Here is a 12,219-nt window from a genome sequence, read left to right as displayed (position 1 = left end):
GTTATTTATTCCGTTCATTTGTATTATTCTTTGGTAATATTATTTGTAATGTTTTCTTTCGTGTAAATAAAGAATCTTCACCTAATGACTGACTGTGAAAAATAACTTTAAAGTCACAACAATTACATTAAATTATAAAAAACATTTAGTGTTTAAAAGGTTTAGATTAATGGAGTTTAATTATCATATTTTTCAATTAATGGCCGAGTTAAAATAACCAGAATCTGAGTGTGAAAAAATAATTAAAAGAATGATACACATTATGAACGAGTCACAGCAAAATTATGGTAGAGGAAGATGGTGCCCGAGGTCATAGCTAACATTGTTGACAGTTCTACAGAGCAGACACTCTTGGACAGTTCTACAGAGCAGTCACTCTTGGACAGTTCTACAGAGCAGTCACTCTTGGACAGTTCTACAGAGCAGACACTCTTGGACAGTTCTACAGAGCAGTCACTCTTGGACAGTTCTACAGAGCAGTCACTCTTGGACAGTTCTACAGAGCAGTCACTCTTGGAGAGTTCTACAGAGCAGTCACTCTTGGAGAGTTCTACAGAGCAGGCACTCTTGGACAGTTCTACACAGCAGACACTCTTGGACAGTTCTACACAGCAGGCACTCTTGAGACCTGAAATTCTTCAGGTTTCTCGCAGATAAAGCGTAACGCAGCACTACATTGTTTGTTCCAGTACCTGATGGAAAAGTAGAAAAAATTATGATATGCCATTAAAGAAACTGTCCCTGTGCAAAAACATAATACCAAATCAATCTCACATTATTAATAAAGTGTAAATATGACTCATGAAATCGTAATGACACGATTGCAAACAATTGTGTTAAGATTTCTTCTAAATAGCTTTTATCATTGGCTTTAGCCTGTGGGAGAATTGGACCTGCCTGCCATGGGTCAGTAGGCCTGCTGCTGTGTTCCTTCTTTCTTATGTTCTACCTATATTGATATAACAAGTGCTGATAAACATCATTATTTTTTGACAGCCATTTAAATTGCATAAATGTTGCATGAAGTGTATTTATATTGGTAGAATTACTGTCAATATGTTAAATAAAAGGTCACAAATGTAACCAATATTTGTAAAGGCTTGATAAAGCTCCTGGAGAGCGAAACGTTGCCACAATAAAATGTCACATTAGTTGCATTTGTGTTGTTTTACTTAAGAAGTGTTGTTATACTGTTGTCGATCATATCTTAAAGAGCTCCACCTTTCTGGTTTTGTGGCTGTTATCGTTGTGTGAATTTTCCAAGAATTCTTAAGTTCTGTACGCCAAGAGTTTAACGTTATTAACTGGTTAAGGGAAATATAAACACATAAGCAGTATAATGTGATTCTTTATTGACAACATTTCGCCCATACAGTGGGCTTTATCATGTGAAATCTGTTTGTGACTTGATAAAGCTCACTGTGTGAGCGAAACGTTGTCAATAAAGGATCACATTATACTGTTTATGTGTTTATATTTCCATTGTGTCGGTATTTTATACCATTTATTTCCATTATCTGGTTAAGGAGGATACTGACTTGAGTGTGTTTGAGCAGAAATATGCACACTGATTGGGAGAGTTGCCTGGGTTTCTGCCCCACCACTTCTGTTCCATTGAGCCTCCTGTTGCTGTCCAGATCCAGCGGCCAGACTCTGTTGCTCCTGATGTCCAGTACGTTCCAGGAACTGACCAAAAATATTCTGTCAGTTATCGGACCATAATCCAAAGAAAATCAATACTGAACAACTAAATAAAACCTTGTGTAGCTTCAAAGTTAGGTTAGATAAATACATGAGTCAGAGGGGTTGGATTTAAGTGGAACTTGAATATGAGTTAATAGGTGTCCCATAGTTCAATCGCTAGCGCACTCAGCTCACACACACTGAGGTCCGGGGTTCGAATCCCCTCCGATATGGCTGAAAAACATTAGGGACGTGCTTCGATAAGACAGCTGCTGTCCCTGTCCCTGTCACCCATCAGTTTAAAATGGGTGCCTGGGTGTTAGTGGACTGGTATGGGTAGCATCCTGGGACAAAACTGACTTTATTTGCGGGATATGCTCAGCATAACAAGCGATTTTTTATATAGAAGTATGTCACTATATACTGGAATACATGTACTGGAATAAAGATATTATTATTATTATTATTATTATTATTATTATTATTATTATTATTATTATTATTATGGTTATCAAAGCTTATTCCTTGAGTAACATTGAAAGTGGGTTGGGAAAATATTTGTGTTAGTGAGTTAGGCTTGAGAAAGACTTGCCCAGTATGGACCAGTAGGCCTCTTGCAGTGTTCCTCTTTATATTCACATGACATTTAAAATTTTCTTAGCTTGCACGAGAATTTTGAAATCGAGAGACAGAGAGAACGAGACAAAACTCTTACAGTTATTGAACATTAAAATGGTATAAAATACCGACAGGTTGTTAGGTAACTTACAGTTATTGTTGATGTGAGACAGCAGACCGTTGTACTGGGCGTCATTCAGGACGGAGACCAACTTGGCTCCCTGACCCTGGCAGGTAGCCCGAGCGTCGTTCCAACTCTGTGTCTGCTGGGCAAACCTGTAGCAGTTTCCGGCAATATTTGTGAACCCATCTTCACATCCTAATGCCTCTGCAAAATTATCAGATAATCAGATAACTAAACCCAGTATTTCGAGGATTATCATTATTATTACCAACGTGGAACCCAAACTACTGAACATTTAGATAAATCTTTTAAGAGAGAAAAACAAGCTATTATATTCAGCAGTTAAGGTCGATGCTCCCGCATGATTACTACGAGCGAAGAGTCTTAAAGTACTAGTCAGCTACTGGTCGTTCATAAAGAACAACTATCTGAGATGCTGACGATAACTAATGTAATTTGGAGAACTTTGAACATAAGTAATGCAGATAAACATACATAAAACAACTCCTGCAAGCTCTTATGTTTTAATTAAAAGATATTTTTGCTACTTTTTTTTAACATTGGGAAAGTTTTATTTTATTTAAAACTATAAATTCCAACACCCATGAAATTCATGTTTTTTTCTCTTGTACAACTGAAAAAGAGAATTGAGTCTCGATTAATTGTTAAAAAATGAGACTTTAGGAAAACTTAGTTTATTACAAGTAATTTAATTTAGCCTAATACAGCTAAATATATTTTAGATAAGATTACAATAATTTAATAAACAAACACAATGAAAATATTTTTCTCGTTAGGTTCAAAATGATTTTTCCGAAATTATTTCATACACAAATTTTAGCTTGTCTTGTTCGGAAAGAAGAGCGTTGCTATTGAAGCCAAAATCGCAAGTTTAACCTATTCGGCACGACATATACGTACATATAAATATATATATATATATATATATATATATATATATATATATATATATATATATATATATATATATATATATATATATATATAATTTACATATATATATATATATATATATATATATATATATATATATATATATATATATATATATATATATATATAAGGAGTCTTTTCAGTCAAAAATAGAGGTGATTAAAAGTATGAAGACAGCAGAAGTGACGAGGTTAAATTTGATCAGTCTAACAACGTTCATAGAGAAGTTTTGAAGGTGGTCAGTCCCTCAACCTGGAGAATAGTTCAGTCATAGTCGTGGTGTGGAAATTGTTCCAGAAAATGACTATGACTAAACTGTCCTCAAGGCTGAGGGACTGACCATCCCAAAAACTAAATCTTTAACGTTGATGGACTGATAACATCATCTTTACCTCGCCACTACTCCTGTTGTCGCCATAATTTTATACACCTCTATATTTGACTGAAGAAACCTACTGTGTAGACGATATGTTCCAACAAAAATGTCAGCCTGCTGTTTAACTACTGCTACTCCTCCTCCTACTATTATTACTACTTCTGCTACTACAACTACTCCTACTACTAAAAATAATCACAAAATACCTTCTGGTAACTCTACGTCAGTACGCTCAGCGTAGGCAGTCACTGCCAGAGCGACGATCAGCAGCACAGTTGTCGCCATGGTTGTCTGGTAGGCGAGTGAGAACACTGCTCGCCTTAACCCAAACTTATATTCACAGCAGATGGAGATGCCTGCAGTCTTCAGTTAAATTATTTCTACGTTCCTACTATGATTATCGTATCATTATTGCGTATTCATAACTAGTGGATACTAATAAATTATGCTTTTAATGAGTGTATACTCATCTAGTTTATTTGTACTCATATTTATTATTGGAGAGGTGCAATATTCTCTCCTAGCCTTTCCATTTAAATAAACTCTGCCGAATTTACGTAATCCTTCCATACCCTATTGAGCCCTGGCATACTATTTTTTAAATTATGTTTGAAGCCAGCCTTGAATACTTCTTCGTCCAGGTCATTCAACTTTCTGACCACCCGGAGGCTGAAGATACATTTTGTTAGGTAAGACACATATGCAACACTTAGGTATCTTTATTTCGAAACGTTTCGCCTACACAGTAGGCTTCTTCAGTCGAGTACAGAAAAGTTGATAGAAGCAGAAGATACTGGAAGACGATGTTCAAGATACATTTTCTTTAATTTCCGTGTACCCGCCTCTCGAGCTGTCTAAGCCTGTCCACCCTATCAAACCCAATGAACATTTAGTACATCGTAATCTTGATCTTCGCTGGTTGTTCTGTCCTTAAGTCATCATGCTTAAATTCTTTAACATTCGCCTCGCAGCTCATTCCTCTTTGTTCATAATCTTGTTGCATACCACTACACTTTACCGGGTAATGTTGCACGATGGTGCTGCAAGCGTATGTCGTATATACCCCGTAAATACGACTTTTTTAGGTTCTGAAGCAAAACTTTAATATACTAAACGAACGTTCGTTGCTGGCGTTTTTCGGTTGATATTTGTCACTGGCAATATTCTCATAAGTATGCACGTCCACTGGTTTCTCTCTGTTACAAATAACGCGATTCTAAAAGCTTAGAGATCTCCAGTGAATACTAGAAAGGACTTCCCTTCTAGCATCCAGCCTGTTACTGGGTTTTCGTAACAATTATTCAGTATCCTTGTCCAATTATCCATTAGAATTCAATATGATTCAATAGTGCTTCAGGATTACAACTGGTAGGCTACTAACCTGAGAAATTAAAATTTAATAAATTTATTAAGTATCGTCTAGAGGTATATCATATTAAATTAAATTAAATTAATCACAATAATCAAAATAATAATAATCACTTCTCTCGTGTACAGTATTATTGTGCTGAAAGCACATATCACATTTATAATTCTTAAGTACCGTCTGGTACATTAACATTTAATAAGATATTACAAATATGTACAAATTTGTGTGTATGTGTGTAAGTGCTCTAAATAGATCACTATGTCTCACGACTCGACTAGACTTAAACAAGTGACTGACAAAGTCCTCAAATAAACTAACTTCTTGACCAACTGGCAAACAGAACAGTCTGCTTGAACAATAAAAAGAATGCTAAGCCCAATAGCAATATAACAAACAACTGCGACACAGAATCAGGAACAAGGAGATAATATAACGACACTAAATAGGGACCATCTGCAGATCCTACACAAAAGTCACAAAACTCCCATACTACTGAATGTAAGTTCAGCATAAGAAAATCCCCGACTGTGACAATACACAGATACCAGTACAAGTTAGGTCAGAAGCTACAGCTCAGGACCTGAGTTACTCAGAGTGTCTATGCGACACACAACCTCAGTACAACGTCGAAAATCACTAAGTCTATACAATGTTCTGTGAACAGAGTCTCCAGAACTAACAACAATAATAATGAGACAGAGGCGATCTTACAACAAGGGCCTATAAGGGACATTTAGGCATTTCTTGTCTGGAATATGTCCAACCACCAAGCGAGTCTAGACCAGACTGAATACTTCAGGCGAGGTGTGGACACCCCCCCCTCGATCACGTGATAGCTCCGTGGACAGCTGCAGCTCAGCAACAGAAGCCGGCAGAGTAACGAGCCACAAGCAATAATTACAGTAGTTAGATAATCAAGACTTGAACTTTGAGCACATAATATATGTGTTACATCCTACCTAACAACATAACTAAGTCAAATAATAATATAAAGCAATATATTTACGATTTAGCTATTATCGCAAATATAAGCAATATAAAATTATATGAAAAGGTAATATACATGTAATATATATATATATATATATATATATATATATATATATATATATATATATATATATATATATATATATATATATATATATATATATATACATAATATACATTGCAGCCCATTCAGGGGTTGCAACACCCCCCCCACCCCAACACGATAAATGGTCGCACTAGGAGTTGCATTAATGTATTTCACATTATTACTGATTACTCAGGTTACTTTACTAACACAATTTAACATAAAATATAATGAGAGTCACTCTTGTGCCAAGCAATTCTATAATTTTTTAGTGTCTATATCACTAAGTTATGCCCCTAGTACTAGGGCAGTACACAGTATCGTATCTATGCATACTTGTGGTTATGTACATCAGTGTAGAGACAAGATAGCGTAGACAAGCATGGCACGTTGATGCTCGATCATTGTAGTGGAGACAGCATAATAGTCTTGTGCTATAGACAGGAGACAGCATTCCACTCTTAAGTAGTAGTTGTGGAATGCTATGCATTATGGACATCTAAGTATGAAACAACTTAAGGTGTGTAGTGATGGTGAGGGGGGGGGGTCTGCGGCAGGACAGTGTTCCGTCACGCAGTACATCGCCCACACAACATTACCCACTCAACACTCAGCTTCTGTCTCCTCCTCACATATATCACCACTACTGTAAATATATAAATATAATAATTAGACATGAGTATACATAGTTAATATGGGCTGGAGGAATTAAGTTACTGTACTGAATTTGACATAGCAAGTAACAAAAAGAATTTGGGCATAAAATTACGTAAATTTTAAATGGGGAAGTGCCCAAATACACGTCAAAATGTTCCAAGGACACCACAAGAGCTAGAGTTCCTTTCTCAATAGTGGCATAATTTTTCTGGTGTCGTTTGAGCTTAAATGAATAGTAACATATAGGATGGAGAATGTCAGTGGATGTTGACTGTTGGAGCAGCACAGCACCCACTGCATAACAACTCGCATCTATACCTGGAGTTTACCTGGAGAGAGTTCCGGGGGTCAACGCCCCCGCGGCCCGGTGTGTGACCAGGCCTCCTGGTTAATCAGAGCCTGATCAACCAGGCTGTTACTGCTGGCTGCACGCAAACCAACGTACGAGCCACAGCCCGGCTAGTCAGGAACCGACTTTAGGTGCTTGTCCAGTGCCAGCTTGAAGACTGCCAGGGGTCTGTTGGTAGTCCCCCTTATGTGTGCTGGGAGGCAGTTGAACAGTCTCGGGCCCCTGACACTTATTGTATGGTCTCTTAACGTGCTAGTGACACCCCTGCTTTTCATTGGGAGGATGTTGCATCGTCTGCCAAGTCTTTTGCTTTCGTAGTGTGTGATTTTCGTGTGCAAGTTCGGTACTAGTCCCTCTAGGATTTTCCAGGTGTATATAATCATGTATCTCTCCCGCCTGCGTTCCAGCGAATACAGGTTTAGGAACCTCAAGCGCTCCCAGTAATTGAGGTGTTTTATCTCCGTTATGCGCGCCGTGAAGGTTCTCTGTACATTTTCTAGGTCAGCAATTTCACCTGCCTTGAAAGGTGCTGTTAGTGTACAGCAATATTCCAGCCTAGATAGAACAAGTGACCTGAAGAGTGTCATCATGGGCTTGGCCTCCCTAGTTTTGAAGGTTCTCATTATTCATCCTGTCATTTTTCTAGCAGATGCGATTGATTCAATGTTATGGTCTTTGAAGGCGAGATCCTCCGACATGATCACTCACAGGTCTTTGACGTTGGTGTTTCGCTCTATTTTGTGGCCAGAATTTGTTTTGCACTCTGATGAAGATTTAATTTCCTCGTGTTTACCATATCTGAGTAATTGAAATTTCTCATCGTTGAACTTCACATTGTTTTCTGCAGCCCACTGAAAGATTTGGTTGATGTCCACCTGGAGCCTTGAAGTGTCTGCAATGGAGGACACTGTAATGCAGATTCGGGCGTTATCTGCAAAGGAAGACACGGTGCTGTGGCTGACATCCTTGTCTATGTCGGATATGAGGATGAGGAACAAGATGGGAGCGAGTACTGTGCCTTGTGGAACAGAGCTTTTCACCGTAGCTGCCTCGGACTTTACTCTGTTGACGACTACTCTCTGTGTTCTGTTAGTGAGGAAATTATAGATCCATCGACCGACTTTTCCTGTTATTCCTTTAGCACGCATTTTGTGCGCTATTACGCCAGGGTCACACTTGTCGAAGGCTTTTGCAAAGTCTGTATATATTACATCTGCATTCTTTTTTTCTTCTAGTGCATCTAGGACCTTGTCATAGTGATCCAATAGTTGAGACAGACAGGAGCGACCTGTTCGAAACCCATGTTGCCCTGGGTTGTGTAACTGATGGGTTTCTAGATGGGTGGTGATCTTGTTTCTTAGGACCCTTTCAAAGATTTTTATGATATGGGATGTTAGTGCTATCGGTCTGTAGTTCTTTGCTGTTGCTTTACTGTCCCCTTTGTGGAGTGGGGCTATGACTGTTGTTTTTAGTAACTGTGGGACGACCCCCGTGTCCATGCTCCCTCTCCATAGGATGGAAAAGGCTCGTGATAGGGGCTTCTTGCAGTTCTTGATGAACACGGAGTTCCATGAGTCTGGCCCTGGGGCAGAGTGCATGGGCATGTCATTTATCGCCTGTTCGAAGTCATTTGGCGTCAGGATAACATCGGATAGGCTTGTGTTAACCAAATTCTGTGGCTCTTCCATAAAAAAATCATTTTGATCTTCGACTCTCAGTCTGGTTAGCGGCTTGCTAAAAACTGAGTCATATTGGGACTTGAGTAGCTCACTCATTTCCTTGCTGTCATCTGTGTAGGATCCATCTTGTTTAAGTAGGGGCCCAACACTGGACGTTGTTCTCGACTTTGATTTGGCATAGGAGAAGAAATACTTTATGTTTCTTTCGATTTCATTTATGGCTTTTAGTTCTTCCCGCGATTCCTGACTCCTATAAGATTCCTTTAGTTCGATGCTTGCTATTTCTCTGACCAGTGTCTCCCTACGCATTTCAGATATATTGACCTCTTTTAGCCGCTCTGTTATTCTTTTCCGTCGCCTGTAAAGGGAGCGCCTGTCTCTTTCTATTTTACATCTACTCCTTCTTTTTCTTAGAGGAATAAGCCTTGTGCATACATCGAGTGCCACCAAGTTAATCTGTTCTAGGCATAAGTTGGGGTCTGTGTTGCTTAGTATATCTTCCCAGCTTATATCGGTTAGGACTTGGTTTACTTGGTCCCACTTTATGTTTTTGTTATTGAAGTTGAATTTGGTGAATGCTCCCTCGTGACTAATCTCATTATGTCGGTCTGGGGCTCCACGCATACATGTCTGAACCTCAATTATGTTGTGATCAGAGTATATTGATTTTGATATGGTGACATTTCTTATCAGATCATCATTGTTAGTGAAGATGAGGTCTAGTGTATTCTCCAGTCTAATAGGCTCTATTATTTGCTGGTTTAAATTGAATTTTGTGCAGAGATTTAAAAGCTCGTGTGAGTGTGAGTTTTCATCAGAGCTGCCTCCTGGTGTTATTACTGCAACAATATTATTTGCTATATTCCTCCATTTTAGGTGCCTTAAGTTGAAATCCCCCAGGAACAAGATGTTGGGTGCAGGAGCTGGAAGATTTTCCAGACAGCAGTAAATTTTTAACAGCTGTTCCTGGAATTGCTGGGATGTTGCATCTGGAGGCTCGTAGACTACCACAATGACTAGGTTTTGGTTCTCGACCTTTACTGCTAAAACTTCCACTACATCATTTGAGGCATTAAGCAGTTCTGTGCAAACAAGTGACTCTGCAATGTGCAGGCCAACCCCCCCCCCCTCTTGCCTGTTCACTCTGTCACATCTGTATAGGTTGTAACCTGGGATCCATATTTCGTTGTCCAAGTGATCCTTTATGTGGGTCTCAGTGAAAGCCGCGAACATTGCCTTTGCCTCTGCAAGCAGTCCACGGATGAAAGGTATTTTGCTGTTTGTTGCTGGCTTTAGACCCTGTATATTTGCAAAGAAGAATGTCATCGGACTGGTGGTACTGTTGGTACTGGGGGGGATTTTTTTTCCGGCATTAGTATCTGTATCTGTTGGTTTGGAGTGGAGGCCATCGACTGTGGTTCCACTCCAGGAATGACTGGATTTGGTGTACGATTTCTGCCATTTCCTGCCAGTTTTTTTTCCTTCCTTGCACTAAAAAACCTCTCCCTCTTGAGTGGCTGTGGCTACCCAGGTTTTCCCATGGTCTGGATGCTTTGTATCTTTTTGTCCCCTTTAGATGGTGTGCCTGGCAATTTAAGTTATAGCACAGTCTTTCCTGTACTGAAGAGGTACACATTTCAGGGTGAAAAAGCTTACAGGAAGGGAGTTTGCATTTTCCTGTTGTCATATGGGCACGGCATTTTCTAGGGTGGTCACAGTTGCACGTCCCGTCTGTTTTCCCAGATTTCCCATGCCTGCAGATACCAAGTGCATAGTATGTGCACAGGCTTGGTTTCCGTTTGCCTTGGGTTTCTGTGACTGTATTCCCTGTTGGTGCATGTTTCCCTGTCATATTCCTATCCTCCCTAGCACCAACAATGGAGCTCCCACCAGTTGTTTTTGGTAATATATCCTCACTATTGCTAGTGGAGTCCTCTTGTTTGCTATTTCCTGTGGTATTTCTAGTTTGCAATATTGGTTTTATCTTATCTTTGACTACACTTGTTTCCCCACTACGTCTCCTGTCCCCTATGAGGCCATTTATATGTATTCCTTCCTGCGTAAAATTCCCCACTACCTGGACAAAATCTCCAGCTTCACCATTACTTTCTCCCAGGACAGCACCTCCCGCTTCACCATTACTGTCTCCCAGGACAGCACCTCCACTGGAGCAGAGGAAAGCAGATGCTTCAGCCTTTTGAACAAATCTGAACAATCACTAGTCCAGATGAACTGAACTTTGCTACTAGTGAACATAGTGAGAGGTGTAGGTGGAGGTGTGTGTGCTGGCTGTCACTTGACAAACGTGGCAACGTCGCACATGATCAGCTCCTGTTTCCTTCATTTTTGGCCAAGTAAAATGTTTTGCCAGTTTACCGAGTGTCTTGTTGACACCCAAATATCCTCCTATGGGACTATTGTGAGCAAAATCAATGGCTTGTTCACGAAATGTAACTGGTAACACTACGAGATGCTTGACTGTGGTGGAAACACTATCAGCTGATAATTTACATGTATTTTTCTCCATCAGTACACCGTTACTATAATAGTAACAATTATCGAGATCCTTTGCTTCACTCTCAGTAACTGCTATATCTCTCAGTCTTTCCAGTGACTGATCAACAAACTGATCCTTGATTAAATCATCATGAGTTAGAAATTTAACGTCAGTTGTGTCCTGACTAGGTTGATGACCGGGGGGAGTTGGTGTTAATGATCCTGGGCGCAGAGCGTCACTAAACAACACATTCAAGCCCAAATCATTGTCATCCACTAACTCAACAGGAGACAAGGATGGTTGTTGAATCTTAGACATAGCTCTAGTAATTGTGCTGAGAGGAAATAAAATAGGCTTCTCTCTACAAGCTTCAATGGCATAATTTTCATCAGTGTTATTGTCAATCACAAGTGGTTCTTTACATATACCAGCATGAAGGATATCGTTCCCTATCAACAAGTCCACTGACCTGATGGGAAATACACCACTGGATATACCCACTGAAATATAACCAGTATAATAGCTTGTTTCAATATAAACTTTGTGAAGAGGTACTTTTATAACAGCCCCACCATAGGCTTCTAACAATACATCTATCTTGCAATAGGTATCATCAGTTATGGGCAGTACATCTTCTCTTAATAACGTGAGATAACTGCCAGTGTCTCTGAAAGTAATTATCTCAGTTAGATGTGATTCGTTTAATCCTACTTTACCTCTCGAAAAGTAAGGACTCGTCGCTGAACGAATCTTTTCGTCAGATACACTTCCTGACGCTAGTCATCTATCCTGAGTAACATTATCTAAAACAGTAGGATCAGAGGTATTACTAGGATTT

The 12,219-nt window shown here is 39.4% G+C and overlaps 1 protein-coding gene across 1 annotated transcript; it reads right to left on the bottom strand.

Annotated features, from left to right (window-relative positions):
* Window positions 1-375: 375 nt before the first annotated feature.
* Window positions 376-4,064, bottom strand: LOC128689522 (lithostathine-1-beta). Its single transcript, XM_053777902.2, has 4 exons — window positions 3,962-4,064; window positions 2,453-2,629; window positions 1,539-1,686; window positions 376-692 (listed from the first exon to the last, which is right to left on the bottom strand). The coding sequence occupies exons 1-4, from the start codon at window positions 4,038-4,040 to the stop codon at window positions 605-607; spliced, it is 492 nt and encodes a 163-aa protein (XP_053633877.1). The 5' UTR covers window positions 4,041-4,064; the 3' UTR covers window positions 376-604.
* Window positions 4,065-12,219: the final 8,155 nt, after the last annotated feature.

Source organism: Cherax quadricarinatus, chromosome 18, assembly GCF_038502225.1.
Source record: "Cherax quadricarinatus isolate ZL_2023a chromosome 18, ASM3850222v1, whole genome shotgun sequence".
In the NCBI taxonomy this organism is placed as follows: domain Eukaryota; kingdom Metazoa; phylum Arthropoda; class Malacostraca; order Decapoda; family Parastacidae; genus Cherax; species Cherax quadricarinatus.
Note: the sequence above shows the minus strand (reverse complement) of the source record. Positions and strands in the feature narration are given on the sequence as shown.